The sequence below is a fragment of the Silurus aristotelis genome (assembly GCF_946808225.1).
Source record: "Silurus aristotelis genome assembly, chromosome: 12".
In the NCBI taxonomy this organism is placed as follows: domain Eukaryota; kingdom Metazoa; phylum Chordata; class Actinopteri; order Siluriformes; family Siluridae; genus Silurus; species Silurus aristotelis.
This window is the reverse complement of record NC_139585.1, coordinates 17732360-17754300: the sequence shown is the minus strand read 5'-3', so window position 1 is coordinate 17754300 and position 21941 is coordinate 17732360. Positions and strand designations below refer to the sequence as shown.

Below are 21941 nucleotides of genomic sequence, written 5' to 3'. Positions count from 1 at the left end.
CTGAAATTAATAGTACATAGATAAACATGAAGAGTCCCATCGTTGTGAAAGTTGTGTTTATCAGCATTGCCTCTGGAAACCCTATCGAATAATCCTGTTTACCTTAAGGTAATGGTCGCCTTGCCCCAAAAACAATCACACATGAAATTGCAGGTCTTTTTCTATGCAGTAGTTTCTCTGTAAGAGTTGTAATTGCAATTAAATGATTTGTTTACAAACCACCGTCTTTAACCACTTCAACACATGACACATGTTCACAACAGAGCCAAGCGACATCATTTTAAACATCAAGAAAAATATCATCAAAACTAGTACGAAAGATTACTCACAGAACACAGCGCCACAGCAGACATGGCTTCAAAGCAGAAAACTGCACCAGCACATTTAATACCTGCTATTATCAGATGGATCAACAAACAAAGCACAGCCCTCTCGATCTCTAAACAAATGTATTAGCTTAATCACACAAACCACTGCCGAAAAAAAGGTCAACAAAGTGCTCTGTGACCTCCAGTGCCTAGGACTACAGTACCAAATCTCTGAAAACATTGGGCCAGCATCGTGTTTGCTGGCCAGTTGTATTCTCTGTACAAATGCCAGGTTGTTCTCCAACATACTCAAAGCAAACATGTTGTATCCCACAGCCCTTTTTTAACAGGACATGCAAAGAAATTCTCCAAAATAACAGCTGAATCATTTCTCTAGAATTTCCATAAAACTTCTCCCATTAATTGTCTGTGTTCTGGTGTTTAAATTGCTTCAGTCTGAATACAAACACTGTCACTGGGTAGAATATTTACTTACAAAATTACGTACTGAAAAGAGAAGTTGACGTGAAAGTGACAAAAATATGTCCATGAATAAGAGTGTGAGTGTGTTAGTCATGTGGACAGTTTTATGAGAAATAAAAAAAGAAACTGGGCAGAGTTACTTGTGGCTGAAAAAAGGTACACAGTGTCTAATCAAAGTTTCTTCGTGTCCTTTTCATGTATTTTGATTCAAGTCAGTCAGACTGGAAAAACACTGTACTTCGCACTACTGCCCAAAAGAAACAAGCACAGAACTTAGCACATATGGGCAAATCTGCTGATTGCATTCTGATGTAAGTCCTGTAATAATACTGTCATCCTTCATAATGAGTGGAAATAATAAAAGCTTTAAAAAAAAAAAAAAAGGTAATGAGGAAGTTATTAGATGGTCATATTGCCAGCTTGAAAAATGTGCTGAATTGGAAGTTTAGCAGGTCGGCTCCTCTGTACATGCAGAAGGAGGTTATATATGCTGATAAATAAAGTCATATTCTTGTACAATACATTGAGAACGTTCACAAACAAATTATGCATAGATAAAGCGGTAACTCCAATCCATTTCGTAGAACAGAAGGCATTCGAGGTGATTAATGAATGAATAATGATTGAACTGATGACCTGCATCAAACAAAGGCCATATAGACTCGCATTTTAGATCAAGCTGTGGCCATAAAACTAGCTTGTGCTTTTACAGTATGTCTCGGTAATGCAGGACGCGTTACCCATGCAAGTTGCATATTCATCCAGTATATATATGAGTCATAATTTATTCACTTTGAGTTGTAAAAGCAGGGATGGGAAACAAGAGTAATAATAAGCGAGGGCTGTATCCTCCTAAGGGGTTTCATCTTTAATGCAGCGATAATGCAGAGCTCAATTAAGGCCGCTTGAAATCCGCCTGAAAGACAGAAGACACCGAAAAACTGCTGTCTTCTCTTCAGTTGCTTCACTGCACCCTTTATTTTAGCTCTGTGACTTTTATAATTCATGAAAGGAGCGCCGTGATTCATAACAGGCCATTATAAACATGGCGCACGGAAATGTTCTCAGACTTGGACAAAGGCATACTAAAAGACGCATGTGGGAAAATATAGGCCACCTAATGCACCTCGTACTAAACAAGGCCTCTGAATAATTCACGAAAGCGAAAGAACAGCTGGACGAGAGAGGGACTGACGCCCCGTTACCAAAATCAGCCCGCCTGGTGCAAAAAGCGGTGAGAAATGACTAAGCTCATGAGAAGAAGAGCAGAACTGCTAAACAGTTTAGCCAGACGAGAGTCTCGTGAGGAGCGCCGGCAGCAAAACAGCTGTCAGAGGCTGTCTGTCATCTTAAAAGGACACTGTGGCAGAGCACGGGCTCTAAACGGCTGGCAATCTCTGTGACTTTGCCTGCAGCCCCGTCCTCGCCCATAGCAATGCAGTTCGGGATTCCAGGACTAGTATCATCCCTCACGCCATCTGTGCAGTACAGCTGCTGGAAAAGATAGAGGAATGACTAAAAGAGGTCAAACTGAGATACGTTTCTCATTCTTGCAAGTCAGCTGAAAAAATGCTAGTCATCTGTATCTGTAACCACACCCCCAGGAAATTGCCGGAATGGTAAAAGGCTCCGAAAATGAGAATCATAAATTCTGGGAAGAGGAATTGTTAACTAACAAGAAGCATTCTATACTGCAGAGATGTAAATCTGACATGGGCAATGATCTGGTGCTCTCTGCAGAAACCAGAAAGTCTGCAGAAGTTCCTTGAACCAATGCTAAAATGAACAGAAAGGAAAGTGTGTAGGTTCAGTTTCACATGGCCTCAGCATTATAATGAGCTGTGAATAGTTTAAAATCACACAGTACTCAGTAGAAAACCAGAGAACACTGATAATATATAATAAACATGTAACAATAATAAAAAAATAAATATATATATATATATATATATATTCCTACTCATGCATGCAAACTCATACATACACAGTAAAAACAACCTTATTATGCTTTATTACGACTTATATAGGATAGAGAATCTTTCTTTTTTGTTTTTAGCTATTAGGCCTGGTTCCATAATCTCAAATGACTGTATAAGACTGTAGGAAGGACATTACTCATAATCACACATTCCAGCGCTCATAAAATGAGCTCTCACTCTCCAGTGTTCTGTATTGTTTAAAGATTTATAATCACACTCTTGATATCACACAAATGAAGATGGGTTCCCCTTTTGAGTCTGGTTCCTATCAAGGTTTCTTCCTTATATAATCTAATGGAGTTTTTCCTTGCCACAGTCGCCATGGCTGCTCATCAGGGATAAATACACATTGTTCACCTTAACTCTTGAAATTCTGTAAAAGTTGCTTTGAGACAATGTGAGTTGTGAAAAGCGCTATAGAAGCAAACTTCACCCCCCCCCCCCATTTAAAGTCTTGAAAATGCCACTTGTAAACTGCATCCTAATGAAAAGCCTCTAAGCCTTTGAGCTGTACAGAAGGTTGAACTATGGAGAAGAGACACTGACAGTTCGAGAGAGTTGTGCTTTTTGATCTCGTTACTCTCTGTTCTAACGGCCTGGGCTCGGGCACGCTGCTGTAGTTGAGGTGGATTTGATGAAGCACACTTGGGAACGTTTAGCGTGTCTGCTGGCCCAGGCCCTAACAAATCAGCTGTTTAGGAGCTGTCAAGACAGCTCTGCATGGAGAGATCTGACATGCCCCAAGCAGACAAGGTGTGAGACGCTTGGAGACCAGCAGCAGCAGCAGCACATTTTTATCACCCCTCCACAGCACATACTCGTATTTCGGAACACCGCAGAGCATCACCAGCTTATTCACAACAACAAACTAGGATTTCCCACTAGCTGTGAAAAACAGTGTTGTGCATGAAGTGCATTGAAAGCCTAATTAAATTTGCTTGTCAGCAATACTCATACATCCCTGATGTGTCAAGAATGATAACTTGACACTCTGTGGATTTAACACTACATATTGTTTTCTGGGGTCTAACAATGGGGTTCCACTTTCATGTGCATTCAAATTACAAAAAAAAATTGAGTGAAAAAAGACTTTTACTGCCAGAAGGCATATACTAAATTTGGAGATAAGACGGAATACTTAAAAATAAAAAAAATAAAATAAAATAACTCAATTATACGTTCGTTTAATGGTTTGCTGTAGCTCACAGCAAAAATTGAAGTTTTCATAAAAACCTATCCTCCCTGTGAAATTACTATTACAAACCTAAGAGAAGAACAGAATGATAGCGTTCTATCTGCTGTATTTGACTAGCCGAAAGCAGTAACAGCTTTCAGAAGGAGTGTACACGTGACCATGTGAACATACTGATGATCAGCTGCATATGAGTACAAAAGATGCAGAGGAACTGCTAGAGAATGTGTTAGAGACTGTATTCCCTTATCATCCATTGTAACCTAACTTTATACCTGCTGAATATCACACAGGGGCAGATCAGAGACAGGTCCTAGATAAAGGGGAAGATGCATAGGAGCTAAGTACAGTGGAACCCGGTTATGTCGATGTCCTAGGGGGTCGCCAAAAAGCATCGAGGTAACCGATGATCGAGATAAACGAAAATCAAAATGGCGGCAGTATATTAACGTGCTTGAAATTTCTTTATGTACATGATGTGCGTTAATAAATGAGAATGTGCATGCACGTGTTTTTGGAGGTTTTTTTACACAACAGCGTTGCCGCGATTTGTTTGATGAAGGCATGCTATAAAAATACATACAGTACATGTTTATCTGTCAGGAATCCCCCTGCCACGACCCCTTCGGCCCCCTTCAGCTATAAATCTACTTTACTTGCCAAACAAGTCTTTCAAAAAAGACAAAGAAATAAAGCAATCTTTTAAACAGGTCTCTTTAATTAACCTAGATTTATAGTTTAATTTTACAAAGTAGACAAACTATTAGATTTTAAAAGAAAATTGAAGAATTTTACTTGGCAATGCCTGGGATTGAACCCCCAACCTTGTGGGGACCTGCTGATCGATAAACCAACATCTTACCGACTGAGCTATCTTTTTTCCCTTGTGCAAGCAGTCAATGGGCCTAATGAACCAAAATGGCTTCTTTTCCTATACTTCAACCCTTTGTAACTCTTTAAAAGTAGGCCAAACAAGTCTTTCAAAAAAGACAAAGAAATAAAGCAATCTTTTAAACAGGTCTCTTTAATTAACAAGTAGATTTATAGTTTCGGCAGGTGTTTTCTCGGCCGCTTTCTCTGAAGCTCCCGGCTTCAATCGCGCACATATGGTGCTCGTTTATCATCATCACCAGCTCCTATTAAAACTTCCACACTCTCACTGTCCGTTATTGTTGGTATATGTTGGTTCACGGCGGTCGTTGTTATCGCGCATGCGTATCCCGGTACGTGTCTTCCCACCGGCACTCTCTCACCGGCTGCTCTTTTCTTCCCAAAGCGCACCGCGGATCCCCCCCGATCCTGCCGGTGTTCATTCTATGCTTTTGCTGCTCATCCCACGTTCCGCGCCGCCAAGCGCGGCTTTCGCCTCCTTCATCGCATACCATTTAACAACAAAAGGCATATGTGCACTAACTAACAGCAGAGATTCACCAGTATACAAAACAACACCTGTAGCAGCTGTAAGGTTTGATTTTTCCGCCACTTCCGCGAGTTCTTCTGCGGCTGCACCGAGATAACCGACGTTAAATGGCAAATTCCCCCCCCCCCCTTGTGCTCGAGATATCAGGGTTCGGCGACATAACCGATAAAAAAATGCTTAGAAAAAGCGAGAATTTGGCGGTTCCACTTTTAAAACGTCGACTTAATAGGGTTGTCGAGGTAACCGAGGGCGAGATAACCGGGTTCCACTGTATTATATATATTATAGAGGATCCGCTGTGGCGACCCCTAACGGGAGAAGCCGAAAAGAAAGTAGTATATATATATATATATATATATATATATATATATATATATATTTTATGTATTATGTATTATATATGTATTATATATATGTATTATGTATTTTTTTTTCCCCAGTAAAAAATAAAAAATAAAACAAGATAAAAAGATTATTGAGTCAGGGGACAAAAATGCTCTATAATCCAATGTTCATGAGCTGCTGATTTGCAATAATGGTCCTATAAAAGCAAAGTCAGTGCTGTGTCAAGCTGTGTATACTACTGCACTGAGGCATATTTGAGGGGTTTTATTGGCAGTGTGGCACGTAGATATGAAAAGTACACACCTTTATAATCCCAGCAGTCTATTGTGCATATCTACAGCCTCCCTTAGTGGGGGGGGATGTGCCCTACTGCATGCATGCAAGCAATCTTCCTTGGGATTTTAATGCGGTTTCAGAGTAATATTGGCAATATAAATCTTTTATCTGTCTGCATACCAAACACTGCTCTGATGCCACACTATAATGAGCATAAAGCTACTGGAAAATGTTGATGGGCAGCTTGATAAGGGAATCCGTAAAAGGTCAAAAGCTAGTATGGTCGCACAGAAAAAAAAAAACATACACCTAAAGATTCCATAAAAAAAATTTGGCTTGTGAAAGCAATTTGAGATTTTATATCTGATACTGGAGAACACAGGATTCAAAAACACATTTACTGCTACAGAGAGTGACTATGTGGATAAATGCACTGCCAAATCAAATAAAAGAGTTTTATTTTTAATGCAGGGGTGTTCGCTTGACAAGGACAACGCTCATGCATTTCCTCACTGGTTTGAAAATGTCTGTTTTCTTTCACTTTATGACGAGAACAGCTTTACATTGGATAAAAACACAATCCCTAAGACACGTGCACGAAGGATGCATGAAAATGGAATAGCTGCACAATAACAGCATTCAAAGTGGCATACCATCAGCACCACTCGTGCACCAGTACAACACGAATGATAAACAAGAATAATAAACCTAAAATAATTTGCATTGAAAAAACTGGATTGTTTTTAAAAGTAACCTGAGGGATCAGTATGAGGAAAAATCCAACTTGGAATTTTTCCATGTAATATAGTTGAAATAGAAGCTTTGCGCCAGCCTCATTGACAGAGCCCTCTTGACCTCAGAGGATCTGACAGGAAAAGAGGCTCATCCACTGCAGTTTATTGCCTGAAGGACTGAGGCTCGCTCTATAAAGCATCACTGATTAGCGCCCACAAAGGCCAATCATGGAAACAATAACAGGATAAACATGACAGCTAATCTCAGCGGTCTCGAAGAAAACCAACGAAAACACTCTGCCACTGTTAAACCTCCCGCGCTATAGTGTCTTCCTCTCATTTATCCTTCTTTACCCTTTTTATCGTTCCCTGGGCTTCTATACTGCAGTCAGATTCGCATGTCAAAGACTTTAGAAGCAGGCAGTCATCAGCACTTCTGCATTAAACACTGACTGCAGAGAGGGAATTGGAGCTCAGAGCAGATTCTCTCCTTTACATAATCTAAAAAAAAAAAATGGACCACTATCTACATCAGGCATATCACTGTAAGGTCAGCACCTCGTAGCAACTCATTATTCCTTAAGGAATTTAAGAGGAAATTGTACAATGGCAGTAACGGAGTAAAATGATAAGTGCCAAGACCTATACGCTGGGATTTAAAGCTAAAGGAAAGACCTAGCTTCAGGCGGTAACCCTGGAAATCCAGCCCACACTGATCTTCACACACCATCCCACGAGTTGACTGTCTCTTTTGATTGGCCTTTCTTGTGTCTAGGTTCTGAAGAATCAGCTTTCATGCTCGGAAAAGTCCACTGTTGAAGCCATGAGCAGGAAGCCAGCAGGTCTAACTGGCACTTCTTCAGAAATCACAAGCAGGAGAGGAAGCAGTGCCATGAACCAATTACCAATCGCTGGCTCAATTGATCTTCAAAATAAGAAAGGAAATGAAAAGACAGAAGAGGAAGAGAGGGCTGACCAAACAGCCTGGCCTCATTAGCTCATGCACCCTGCTTCTGTGATGAGGCCAAAGGGCAGAGGGTTGCATGGCATCAAAGGCTGTCCAAACCAATCTGAGCCCCTTTACCTGCCGCTTGTCAACCTGACAGAACAGGGGGTGCTATGCAAGAAGGGTTCAGGAGGTGAAAGAAAAAAAAAAAGTTAATAGCTTTAGGTAACTGAATGTCAAGTGTTAATAATAACAGTCTCTAAGACACTCTGTCCTAAAGCTCAATGACGATATCGGAGCGGTGATTGGACTTTCTACATGTTATAATTCTCTACAACTCAAAAGAGCACCATTTATTCTGACACGCACCTTGTTTTAGACTTTAAATCACACGTTTGGCATCGATCGCACTCACATCCTGACACAATCGCACACAAGGCCTCGAATCCAGGGCAAATATAATATCACGAGGTAAATAACACTCCCAATTCTGGGAAAGAGATTGTTTCATGTACAAGGTCACTGCAAACGAGTGCTGCAGATGACCACAAAACCATGGCAGGATTCCAAGCCTTTATCATGAAGCAGCATTTTTATTTATTTATTAGACCCCCCTTATCTAATCTTTCAATAAAACTGCTCTATGATGCAGATGGATTTGAGGAACAGAGACTTCATTTTAAGAGTCCGGAAAGGCGAGACGAGAAAACACAGCATCGGGTGTTTAAGATTTAGTGGCAGCACTTACCTTGTTTCCGATGGCCTTTTTAGGGGGAAAGCTGAACGTGTCGACTTGAGGGAACTTGGCACGCAGATGATTGTGGAGCGCTCTGAACTCTGTGTAACGCCGATACACATTCCACTCGTTGTCCAAGATCCGGATGTACACCTGAAACATGGAATGTGCAATGAATATGTCTCAAATTGTCAGCTATTCTATAACATCAAAGAGCTTGGTCGGGCAAACGCACGAGAGTGTGGAAAAGCGCTTAACATGGGCAAATGAACAGCGTGAAGGAAAAGGGTCAAGGCAGGATGCTGCAGCTCTTTCCACACCTTTCGTCTGTTCCTCTCCTCTCTAGACCCTGCAGTCATACTCGAATTAACTGAGCAGGCCCTTTGATCACTGCATGATCAGAAGCAGCATGTCCACTGGGTTTCAACTGTGTATGTGTGTGTATGAGAAAACAGGTCCACATGAAAGTGTGCGTGTGTATGTGTGTGCGCAGAGACCAAAACTGAGCAGAAACAGAATTTCAGGCAGTAAAAGTTAAGTTGCATGCTAATAGCAAAAAACCCAAATATGTTTACCCATAATATGATCTCATATGATTAAGCTTTAATTATGATGCGTTCATTGTGTTCAACAACCTTTTTTTATCTAATTTTAGAACAGCAATGTGGATCCACAGTAACAAAAATGAAGCAACTTATAGAAACTAATAGAAACTTATTAAAATAATAAAAGCAACAAAACAGCTTAAATAAATAAGCAAATTAAAAAACCCAAAGAGAGAACTGACTGAAAGAATGTTATAATGTTATTTACCCTAAGAACATTTCAACATTTCACCTTATTTAATAAAAACATTTAATAAATAAATAAAACAGTTGATTCATATGTATGAATTTATTTCAAGAACAGATTTTGTCATTTCTTTGTCATTTTGCCACCCAAGTAAATTTCATTTAGAAGAAAAGCAGCCAACAAGTGCTGAGCATATGCTGGAATGTCTTCAAATCTGTTGAAAAAGCATCTCAGGTGGCTGACTCATGAATCTGCTGAGAAAATTCTAAGAAGCCTGCATCTGCCATCAAGTAAGTTTAAATGTGCAAATGTGTTTATTATATATATATATATATATATATATATATATATATATATATATATATATATATATATATATATAAATAAAATAGACACAAAAATACATGGTTTATACGTGTGTTTATGTTTAAAAATAAGGCCAAAAAAAAAAAAAACTAAATCTGTCCAGTATTGTGTGAATTATAATATTATTATTTTTGTAGATACCAGCTGCTTCTCTGGATTAATTAAGAATGTAATTAGTCCTGAACAGACACTGTATCTGTTATTCAAAGGAGGCTTTCAGATGCTGTGATAAACGCAAACATAAAAAGCCTGACAAGTGCACAGATGCATGAGCTCAACAGGAGAAAATCAAATCACAAACCCATGGTGTATTAAAGCAAATACATTCCCACAGAGGTGGCCTCATTAGCATATATATTTATGGAAACAGATCATCCTCTAAGGAGCAATCACTCTACTCAGTAATTGAAAATTAATTATTTTGTAATTTGGAAAATAAAAGACAGGGGAAGACCGTGACTCGCTGCACCAGTGGAAATAGACTCTTTGTTGACATAAAAATGTCATTAAATGTAATAATGTCCCTGGCTACATGTGCTGAAAATGTTGGAATGGGTCCAAATACGCATTTATTTTTGTAAAGCTTTAAAGAAAAATGATGACTTTCTTTCAGAGGTCATAATCAGGAAATGCAAAATCAAAGCACAGAAAGAAAACATCTCTGACAGACACATTATATCTGTTCACATCAGTTGTTTAACTCATTAATAATACAACATTGCTTGATTATAGACAGGGAACATCATTTGGCAAAAGTCATGATGCATCATTCAACATGATAGTGGCTTTTGACAGCATTTATATTTTTCAGGAAAAAAAAAATTACAGGGGAAGTATAAAAAGAGCAGCCACAGTGAATGAATCACACTAAAAGCAAATGTCAGCCTGGAGGAGGATGCTAATATTTTGCCCAACCGTGAAGGCATTTACAATATCTCATTATATCCTTGTTGATAGAGGAAGTGTACCTCACCAGGGGTTTGAGAAATGGAAGAAAGCCATTTTGTAGAGACGCATACAAACATGTGCGCGCACACATGCACGTACACATTCTAATAAAAACACCTTGATTTTGTGTGTATATGCCACGAGCAGTGCGTCCACACGCTGCACAGTTATAACAGAAACATGTTGGGTTTAAATGGAGCTTGGCAGGATGGTTAACTGATGGTGTTCAGCTTTCATGAAAGCTGTGGTCTGACCAATTTCATTTCCAGAGGTACCACACTGAAAGGCTTCCTCATCTCACCAGGGCAACTTCATCAACCTATAGGGACCTCACGTATATTTACGTCTAAACACACTGGCGCACACACACACACACACACACAGCACAGCACAGACAGCAGGGCAGAAACTGGACCTGTCAGTGCAGGAATGAGAAATGACTGTCTGGGTCCATAGGTACAGAAACTGAAGATCACACTGAGTGTGCGCTATAGCGAGCAGACACTCACTGTCAAACCTGTGGGGTTTATTTGAGCCTGTCCAAGTTGCAGGGGGGGTTGCAGTTGTGAGCGAGGTAACGGAAGAGCACTGTCAAAAACTATTTTCGGTCATGACTAGTTCCTGTCTTAACAGGTGCGCCTTTTGGCCAAGATCCTAGTGGAAATCCTACTCAAGCTGGCTGGCGTCTGTTTCACATTGATTCTTTTGTGTGCTTAAAGGCTGTCTGGTCTCAAACTGAGCAGAGAATTGGCACCAGGAGCACATGTTAAAGAATACATTCACCTGCACAGTGTAATTACAGCTATTCTACAGCCAGCCTTCTTTGTATAAAAGAACAAGTGGCTGCAAAGGAAACATAAGACCTGATCATTTGATATGCAAGCCCAGTTAACGTTTTCCCTCTACAAATCTACAAAGACTGGCAAATTAGCCCGAAAATAAAATTTCATTTAGAAAAAACATTTTCAAGACAAAGGGAAGAGAAAGAGAGAGAGAAAGAGATAGAGAGAGAAAGAGAGAAGTGGGAGCAATAAGGAGTGAGGAGGGACTCGTTAATTAGAAATATTCAGCAGCAGCATCTGTCACCTGTGTGCAAAATCGAGTAATTTTTAGGTGATGGTGTGTGTGTGTGTGTGTGTGTGTGTGTGTGTGTATATATATATATATATATATATATATATATATATATATATATATATATATATATATATATATATATTATATGTGTGTGTGTGTGTGTGTGTGTGTGTGTGTGTGTGTGTGTGTGTGTGTGTGTGTGTGTGTGTGTGTTCATACTGGCATACTAAAAAAAAAAATCCTATATGCTATAAATGCTATAAAAGAATCCAGCAATAAATTCGACCACCGTTGTGGAATGTAAAATGAGGCACTAATAAAATACATCACCATCTGAAAATACGCAAAGGCAAAAACTGAACTTACCAATCAACAGGTTGAACATGACAGGCTGACCTTATCCGGCCTCTTTAAAAGCATGTAAACAAAAAAGGCAGTAAGAGCAGTTGGCAGCGGCGCTCTGATGTACAAAAGCGTAACAACAACTTACAGCAAGTTGCAGAGAGAGAACGATGGGAGAGAGGCATATCTGACCTTTTCATCCGGCACTTATTGATCTCACTTGTTAAAAAAGACCTGAAGTGTAATAAAGTCAACTCTTTGTAGTTGCCATGTAACTGATCCTCAAGCACCACGCGGGCTGTCCGGTCATGTAGCAGAAAAAAACGTCAGCAAGATAGATCGCTCATGGGGGGGGGAGTGATGGAGGAAGCGAAAGTGCGTAAAGTGACATTTGGCAGCTGCAGCAGCACAGAACAGCTGATGGGCCCATAATCACTTGAAGTCCAGGTGAGCTCAGTGAGGACACAGCACAGCGAGGAAGCCGATTAGTGTCTGAGCTTCACTGAGGGGATCATTAGAGGAAGTGACAGTGGCTGAATTTAGAATGAGGAGTAAAAGGATGTGATAAGCACAAGTTGGTGGCAATCTTACAGGAAGGGGGAAAAAAAAGCCAAAATAACAGACAAACGACTGCATGCATGAATCGTTATTACCAGGATACCAGCGTGGAGCCAGTGGTAAGGAAGAAATGTTCTGATTTATTTTGACAGCTCACGCTGAGACAACAATCAAAAGGTAAATGAATGCCATGCACCATTATTTCATATGCACTGCTATTTATTTACTGAGCGGAAGTGAGAAACGCATTACAACTAATTCTACTTCACTATAAAGTGCTGGTTATTTAACCAATTGGGGTGTGACAGTTATAAAAATCTATGAGGAGATACAGAGGGAGCATTCATGAGTGGAAAAAAGAATGTATTAATAACTCTGAGTGAACTGTACATGAAGAGTGCAAACATATTCCTTTGAAGCATTAATCGGAAATGCAATTGCAGTCCATGGAAGCTGTCAAAAATGCCCGTGCGTGCGATTTATCCGAGAAAAAGAGGATGATTTCTGCCGATTTACATCCCAGTCTGTAAAGCCACGGATATTTAAACGTCAGTTGCAAACCAAAAAGGAAAGGCAAAAAAAGGCAAGAGTAGACAAGACGAGAGAAAAGAAGAAGAGATGAGAGAAGGGAAGAGAATAGGAGAGGACGCCAGCGAGAAGATGAAAGAAGAGGAGCCACGGAGAGGAAAGTGAGAAGAGAAGAGGGGAAAGAGGACAGGAGTCAAGAAGGGAAAGAGGAGAGGAGGAGACAAGTAAAGAGAAGAGGAGAAAAGGCGAGAGGAGAGGGGACACAAGGAGAGGAGACAATATGAGACGAGAGGAGACAAGAGAAGACGAGAACCCTGGAAAAGAAAGAAATAAGTGTAAGTGAATAGCTGCCTCTTCCCTTCAGCCTCTCGACTTGTCAGTGAGGTCTTAGTGCCAGTGTGCTGCTGCTCTCTCATCCATATGAATGAGCAGTATGTGTGTGTGTGTGTGTGTGTGTGTGTGTGTGTGTGTGTGTGTCGGCTGCTCAGCCACCATAATGAGGATGAACAGATCATCCCAGCTTTGTAATGAGAGCCAGTTTAAAAGGTTAAACATTCACAGTCTCCCTCTCACTCTTTCTCTCTCCCTCATATTCTCTCTGCTGCAGAGTTTAACAAACTACAGTCGATAACTTTATTTGTCACCATTTCTTGTCTGCACAGGAAAGCAGCAAGAGGCTCTGGTTTCCATTCATTTACACAGAAACGTTTAGCAAAAAAAACATTAGTTAGTTAAGTAGATGAAAATATTTGAACCTTTCGACAAAAGCATGTGTGAAAGTGAGGCACATATACAAATTATACTAACATAATGAGAACCTCTAAATTGGTCGTCAATGACTTCCTGTTTCAATGGGGTTTAAATATGATGTGAAACAGAGGTCAAATTTCTTAAGTCATTCATTAACATAAAAGAATACACAAATGAAATAAAGGGAAATCAGTCATTGGTTCTAAAAATAGCTACATATCTGAAAATGGCATATTCACTGATAGGGTGGTACCTAAGACAACTAAAGACGTTGACCACAAGGATCAGGGTTGGAGATTTGTTTAAAAGTAGGAAAAATTAGCAAGCATAAGGATTTGAATGAGTTTGACAAGGGCCAAATTGTAATGGTTAGTCGACTGGGTCAGAGCATCTCCGAAACTGCAGCTCTTGTGTTCCTTGGCAGTGGTGGATTTAGGCTTCCTGGTGGGTGGCAGGACGCTTTCCTGCAAAAAAAAATCCTACTTGTTTTGCTTTTTTACCACACATTTGCACAATTGCATATATATATATATATATATATATATATATATATATATATATATATATATATATATATATATATATATATATATATATAAGAAAATTGGACCTTAAGGGGAACTCGTGCACTTCTGTAAAGCTTTAAACGTACTCTATAGAGTGTTCAAGGTGTAAGTTACACATTAAAGACTCCAGCGACATGGAAAGTTACAGATTAGTTGCTATTTGTTCCGAGAATGTGTGCAGTAATAAGAGTGTATTGCATTTAAACAAACATAACAAATGTAAACATTTCTTTTAGAAACATTAATAGAGAGTAGATTTTTTTTTCTTACTGGTTGTTGGGTAAGTGAATATCAACAGTTCTGAACCTGTATATCAACCACTATATCAACCCACTTGTCTGCAGGGCAACTGTAAATGAAAATCTGATAGCTGGGACATGTAATATGCTTGTCCTGAATGCCCACGCTGGTGCTAACAGCCTAACATTAATTTCAGATATGTCTCTATCATTGTCTGTATGAGACTTCAATCAGAAACACCAAGCAAAGCACAAAAGCTCAGAGGCAATTTTCAAATGTTTATGTGGGGGGGAAAAAAGCCTTGTGATTAATAACAACCCAGAAATGATTTGCCTCTATTAATAATCAACATCATCATTATACTTAGCATCCTAATTGGTGGCAGCCTGATCACATGCATCATTATACCATAATCTGAATAATATCATGCATAGATACATGGGCATACTTCAACTGCAAATCACATCAAAGTTGTACACGCAGATTGCGATTCCCTTCTTTCAGACGCTAAACCGAGTAAGTCAGCTCTGATACGGTTTCGCTGACTAGAAAAATAGAAGCAGCTGATATTAAAGGCTTTTCGACATCCTATGATGTGTTCAGTGGGAATGAAGAGGATATGAATCATGCAGCGAGCCTCGGTTTCACAGTGCAGATTTATAGAAATTCAATGGATGTGACTTCATATATCCATATTCTGTTCTATCAGTAGACAAATCATTAACTACAAACTTCTATACAATAACTGCAGAGTATGCAAGCAAGTGTGCTATATTTCGCCCTCCCTCTCTTTCTCTCTCTTACACACACACTCTCTCTCCCTCCCTCTGCCCCCAAGCTGACACACACATTAATAATGGCACACACTTTTGCAGCCTAGCAACACTAATCATAAGAAATGGCAACTATTTGGAATTCAAATAAACATGCTGAGACAGGAAGGGGAAAAAAAAAAAAAAGAATTATGAAATCCCATTAACCTAATAAAAAAAAGTAAAAACTTTGCTGAGTTGCGAGAGAGATTGGCCTCAGCTGGATCACAACTGCACGGGAATAACTTATTTGAAGATTGTGTGGATTTTGCATGCTGGAGTTCCTGGAGAAACCGATACTGCTTCCTACTCTAAACGGCTTCTTACACAATAAGGAGATCGAGCAAAAGCGGACCAGACACAGGTACCGCGTCAGGTTCATGCAAAATGCATTATTTAATTATAAGTTCTTCATGTCTGAGTCAGGTGTGTTTGAACAGGGAAACTTCCTCGGTGTATTCAATACTTCTTTCATTAGCAGGCAATCAGGATTCTCTGTAATCACAATGACAGTGGTGTTACAAGACCGTGTTTACTGATCGGGCGTTAAAATTACAGATGGAAGGATTCTGGTTGCAGTGAGGCAGTTGAGCGTCTGGTCATTATTAGAATCCCTTGATAAATCTCTCTCTTGTTGCTGTGGGAATGCATGCAGAGCGAACATTTCGCAAAGGCAGACTGACACTAACACTGAAAATGAGGCTTTTACACCAACTTCACACTTTGTCTCTCTACTGGCAATGATACACACACACACACACACACACACACGACAAACCTGGTTAGGAAGGTCATGAAAAGCAGCCTCTGTGGCAAAGGATTAAGGCGAGTATTCCTTTGACAGGGTCATTAAACCCACTTTTTTTAATAACCCTTTCACACTGAAATTCCATAAGACCGAGCAAGTGCTTTTGGCGCAGCTGTTATATTTTTTCATTATGTGACAATAAAGGGAGGGTGAGGAATTCCTCACAGCAAAACAAAGCAGCAGCAATATTACTGACAATCAGTTACACTCTTTTCTATAGGCACCCAAAGTCATTTGGATCTTATTTTCCTCACACACACACACACACACACATAATTTCAAGGCTGAAAATCCGTCCTGTGGGAGATGCTCTACTTCTTCGTGGATTCACAAAAACTTTTTGTTCAGCCGTACCTACACAGCCGCCGCTGCCTGGCCAGCCACGGAAACTTCCAGCGTCCCCAAGGACTATCTTCAGCCTTAGCCTTCACAAGAGGAACTTTTTTTTTTTTTTACTCTTTTTATTTTTTATTCTTCTTTTTTTTTTTTTTTTTTTTTTTTTTTTATTTACAAAAGAACCAGCCAGATTTAGACTCAAGATAAATCAGGTGCTTCACTGCTCGGATCAGTGCACATTCTGAACATAGGATACCTAAGAGGCACACACTTGACCAAACTTAAACAAATAGCACACGTCTCTATACAGTAGATAACCCAGTGACATCCACACAAGTATATGCCCAGTAATTAATTACAATACACAATCAGCAGATTGCAGAGTTGTCTACAGTTAACACAGATAAGTGATGGCACTCTAATGCTCCTATAATGGACATCAAACACAGTGTTTTTACTCGGGCGGCAGGACTCGTACAGAGAAACGCACAGATGTGGATCAGGTGTATCACTTGAGAACAGGATGTTAAGCCCCACTAACAGACCCATTACATCAATAGATGCAATAGGAGATCTTTTCAAATCATTGGATAAGACTCCAGTCCATTACAGGACACCAGGTTGACACTTATTCACACACTCTTGTCACACCTCGAGACGATCTTATATAGCCAATTCAGCATGTATAATTTTAAAGGGGTGGGAGAAAACTGGGGCGCTTTTAAGGGGTGAGAGGAAAACCAGAGGAAACCCACATCGACAGGAACATTCAAATTAAAGCCAGGACACTATGGCTGAGAGGTGCCAGCGCCATAATAATAAAAAAAAGCTAAAGGGATTCTTTAGACCTGTTTACAAACAGGGGCTAAACGGAAAAGCCATCAAGGTGAAACCTCAGTTAGCAACAACTGACCTGGTTGCATTAGTGATTACCACGTCTGACTTGGGGAAATAAAGTAATTAAATAAAGGACAGCCAACCTCTCTTAGCAGTAAACCTACACTAAAGAACTGCTTTACTTGAATAAAGCCCTTTAATCTAAATGATCTGTGATTAACTTTCAGCACTGCCCTATGTTAAAAGAACACAAGCGTCCCACATGTTCATTCTTGTCGGACACATTTGCATCAGTCGGCTCATTGCTCTATTAGGCAGGACAGAGCTCAGTCACAAAAGCAGCCATGCTTAAAAAGCATGGAGGTAACACAGGGCTCAGGAAGCACACGGTATGACATGCATGACAAACCAGGTCAATAAGACATCCTGGGTGAGGACAGCCGTATGCGTACGGAACAAAACGTATCCTGCAATGCCCAGACATGGTTATTAAGACGATTTTCCTCAACTGCATGCAAAGTGGTAGGATTTATTTGAGGCATGCAACTAGATGAACATGGCAGGTGACATGATACCTGGTAGATGTGATAGGCGTTGGCAGCCCGGCCTTGCAGAAAGACGGAGGGGATCCACACATTGACAAGAGCGCGGTGAGCTCTAGGGAAATGGAATAGAATACAGTATTCAGGCCACTAATCTATAGCATAGACGTCACAAAGAAGGCAGCATTCAAAACATTAATGTTAATGAACTCTGCAGCATGTAAGAGAAGTTCTGTAAACCAGAGATTTAACACAGCCAGAGCTTTTCCATAAAGAGCTACATGCGTCATAGACAATATGGATTAAGTTCCAATACCATATCTAGCATTTTCATCAGCGGTTATTACAAGAGGTAGGTGCTATGAGCAGGATTCTCAGCATGCTCCGTGTGCAATTTCCTTTTCTCACTATAATCAATGAAGGTCTGGTAGAGAAAATGAGACACCCTTATGCTTCAAAGGTCACAGCATGGTAGGAATGGTAGCTTTTTTGGTACTTTTCAGAAAGCACAAGTATTTAACCACGCTATACAGATTACTACAGTTCAGCTCAATATGACACAGTTAGCCAACTGGTTATACAGTAGTAATTATTAAAATAATGTATAGCACTATATACCATCTACTTATCACTGTCTAGAGCAGGACGCACTTACGTCTCAAAGTCAGAGAGACTGGGATCATCAGAGGTCTGACTCAGGTCTCCAGGCACCTATATGAGCAGAAAAAGATTTTAATAGTGAATTGTTTCAGTGCACTGTTTTCACCCGATCAATTCTTTTCCTTGAAGGTCTTTAAAATGTAACGAGGCTTTCGAAGGAAAAAAAACCAATATTTGTTTGCCTCTTTAATATCAGTGCGTATGCATGGAGGATTTTAATTTGAGAAAAACGCTGCTCGAAAAACTTTATTATGAAAACAATAAATAAATGAAAAGCTCAGAAAGGAATACATTTGCTAAATATTACACTAAACTATTAGCATGTTCTATAAATCACTCTGAGCAGCAATGCTGTAATCCTCTTTATGAGTGTGTGTGTGTGTGTGTGTGTGTGTGTGTGTGTGTGTGTGTGTGTGTGTGTGTGTGTGTGTGTTTTTCTGTGTGTGTATATATATGCTTTTCCTCCCTCAGTGGATCAGATGTAATGTTAGCATTTATCAGGGTCATGTACTCTTGCACATTGGCAGCAGAGACGAGATGTAAAACATGAGCTCAAACACCAGAGCAAGTCAAGGTCAGTTTAATACATAAGCATACGCCATTTGATGCCCGGGATGAAACAGAGCCATGCGGCTTTCTCTAAAGTCCCTATACACCGTCACACTACAACTGGGATAGTGTTGTGCTTGCGTGCTCAGGCCTTTAATGCTTATTAAGTAGCTTCAAAAACGATCAACATGTGAGCGCTGCAAGATTTCCCAAGCGCACTGTGATACATGCCACTGCACAATCGCTTCAAAACCATGCTTCTAAATACTTTATAGCAAACCCCACAATTATACACAGCTGTTAACCAGATAAACCTTGTTTCAGATGCCGAAACCTGTGGTGTGTGCTGCCTTTTTCTGTTTTATGTTCTGCACAAACAACAAATTATATTCTGGTAGAAAAAAAAATAATTGTATTAAAAAGAAAAAAAAAATCCTATAATTAGAAATAATATAATAAATATATAATAATAAAATTAGCTAAGAAGAGGATGTCGTTATGACCACATTTTTGATGACGCATTTTGATGAAGCGAAAATAGCAAGCAAAAGGCCTAAAACCTATCAAGAAGAACAGAAGAAATGTCTGGAAATTGGAGTCATTCATAAATGATGGAACTGTTGCCAATTAACGGTGAATGAGGCTCTTTGTCCGCTGAATGCCCTGTTGCATTAGGAGGTCATTTATGAATGAATCACCATCAAATTCTAAGAACACAGAGCACATAAAGAGAAGAAAAAGGAGAAAAACAAGCTCTCAAGTGTTTTCAAAATCTAAATTCTATGCGATAATTTTTGTATAAGAAATGTACTTAAAGGATCTTCGCGGCCAATGTGAATGCATGGATCCTGGTTGAAATACTGTTTAAAGACTGTTAGAGGCCACGCATTACTTGGCAAGTGATACTCAATGCTTTGAAGATTCCTAACAGGCAGAATGTTAAAGCAATTTGTATGGCCCTGCTCAAGCTGCACTCCTGGTAATAGCCTGGATCAGTTTTATATATACATGTGCTGGAGATATGTACAATATATCACCTGAACACACTGATAACACAGAGCAGAGACAGAGTTCATGACCATGTCTATGATTAGAACTGTGTGTGTGTGTGTGTGTGTGTGTGTGTGTGTGTGTGTGTGTGTGTGTGTGTGTGTGTGTGTGTGTGTGTGTGTATGCCTGACAGAGCAAGACAGTGAGAGTTATTGATTGAAGAGAGAGCAAACCTATGGAGGGAGACAAAGAGAGCCTGTGCTGTAGAGATAGAGAAAGGGAACATGATGATTTACTAGGTGTCGGAGGAGATATCTCATCCATGTTCAAAGGTGTGTGTGTTTCTAAATGAGTGTGTGTATGGGTGCACTCACCGGGCCTCGTAGGTCGATAAGCTCCTGTCTCATCTGGCCGATCAGGTTGTCTTTAGCTATAAGTGAACGATACAGCCTCTCGTTGAATTCAATTAGCTCACCATGCATCTCAGCCACCTATAACACACACACACACACACACACACACACACACACACACACACACACACACACACACACACACACACACACACACACATTTGAGTTTAAAGCCTCAGACAGCCAGAAAGCTATTGTTGGGTCCCTGAGTCAGGGCCTCAACTACCGTGATTGTGTCTTATTCATCCCTTTTGAGTTTAAGCATCTGCCAAATGAGTAAACTCTTAAGTTTATAAAAACGTTTAAAAAAAAAAAGAAAAAGAAAAAATGCAATCCCTTCCAACTCCTGAATAAAAAAGTAAAACACACATCTATGCAGCCAGCCATGTGGAAAAAGCCATTAAAATACATAATATGAACTATTAAAAATAACAGTGTGGAAAAGCTGTTTGGCTGGTCAGCTGATGGACGGAGTGGGTCTCTCACAGGTAGCGGTGTGTATGTGTGTGTGGTTATGGTTCGAAAGGCTCCTCATTAGAGCCAGTTGCACTGCTGCCAGACGGCTCATCAACTGTCAGAGCACCTAAGTGACGGAGACGGCGGTAGCTCACCATGCCAAGCAGCCCAAGCCAGCATTCATTTGCTTATGGAAATCATGTGTCAATGTACATTTGGGAAAGCAATGCCTCGCCTGACAGATGAATTACGTCAAGTCTGACATGTTTGTTGGTGTCCCTTCCTATAGATGAATTTAAACGTTAATAGCTCAACATAGAAACCAGGTGCAGACCAATCTGAAAATTTGAGACAATTTCCATAAAAAAAAAAAAAAAAAAAAAAAAAGTGCTCCGCAAAATCACAATGACGTGTCACTTCATGGTTTGGCGAAAGTGATGGAAACAGGAATTACAGGATCTGCCATTTATTTAATATGAAGTGAAACCTGTGTGTCGTTCGGCTTCCTACAGAATCAACAAGGATAAAAACAGATGAAAAAATCTGCTTATGCACAACAGCGGGGGGGATGGGGGGGGGGGGTGGCGGTCCGGAATCACCCAACATATGTATGACAGGATATTAAACAATTATAAATGTATCATGTACACATTAAGACTAAATTTTTTGTTGTATAATAGAAACCATAATTATTATGCAGTAGAATTCGAATACTTGCCAAGCAGGTTAACAATAAATCTATGGTTTAGCAATAAATCTATATTTCTTTTTATAGTAAAAAAAAAAAAAGAAAGAAATATTCGTCTGCATCAGTTGCAAAATTGATGAATATTAGCTGTGTATTTCTTTTCTCTCTCGGTGCGGTTACCTTTCACTGCTTTCAACAGTTCTCACAAGTAAGCAGATTCAATTATAGGTCAGATCGCACCCGTACATTCCCATAATCAGCATA

The 21941-nt window shown here is 39.8% G+C and overlaps 1 protein-coding gene across 1 annotated transcript in view; it reads right to left on the bottom strand.

The window, feature by feature from the left end:
* Window positions 1–21941, bottom strand: part of snx29 (sorting nexin 29) — an 83189-nt gene that overhangs the window by 10494 nt on the left and 50754 nt on the right. Inside the window, exons 17-20 of the mRNA XM_083555623.1 lie at window positions 20495–20611; window positions 18577–18632; window positions 17955–18036; window positions 8432–8572 (exon numbers count right to left, since the gene is read on the bottom strand). Coding sequence (XP_083411749.1) covers window positions 8432–8572; window positions 17955–18036; window positions 18577–18632; window positions 20495–20611 — 396 coding nt within the window. The remainder of the gene's footprint in view (window positions 1–8431; window positions 8573–17954; window positions 18037–18576; window positions 18633–20494; window positions 20612–21941) is intronic.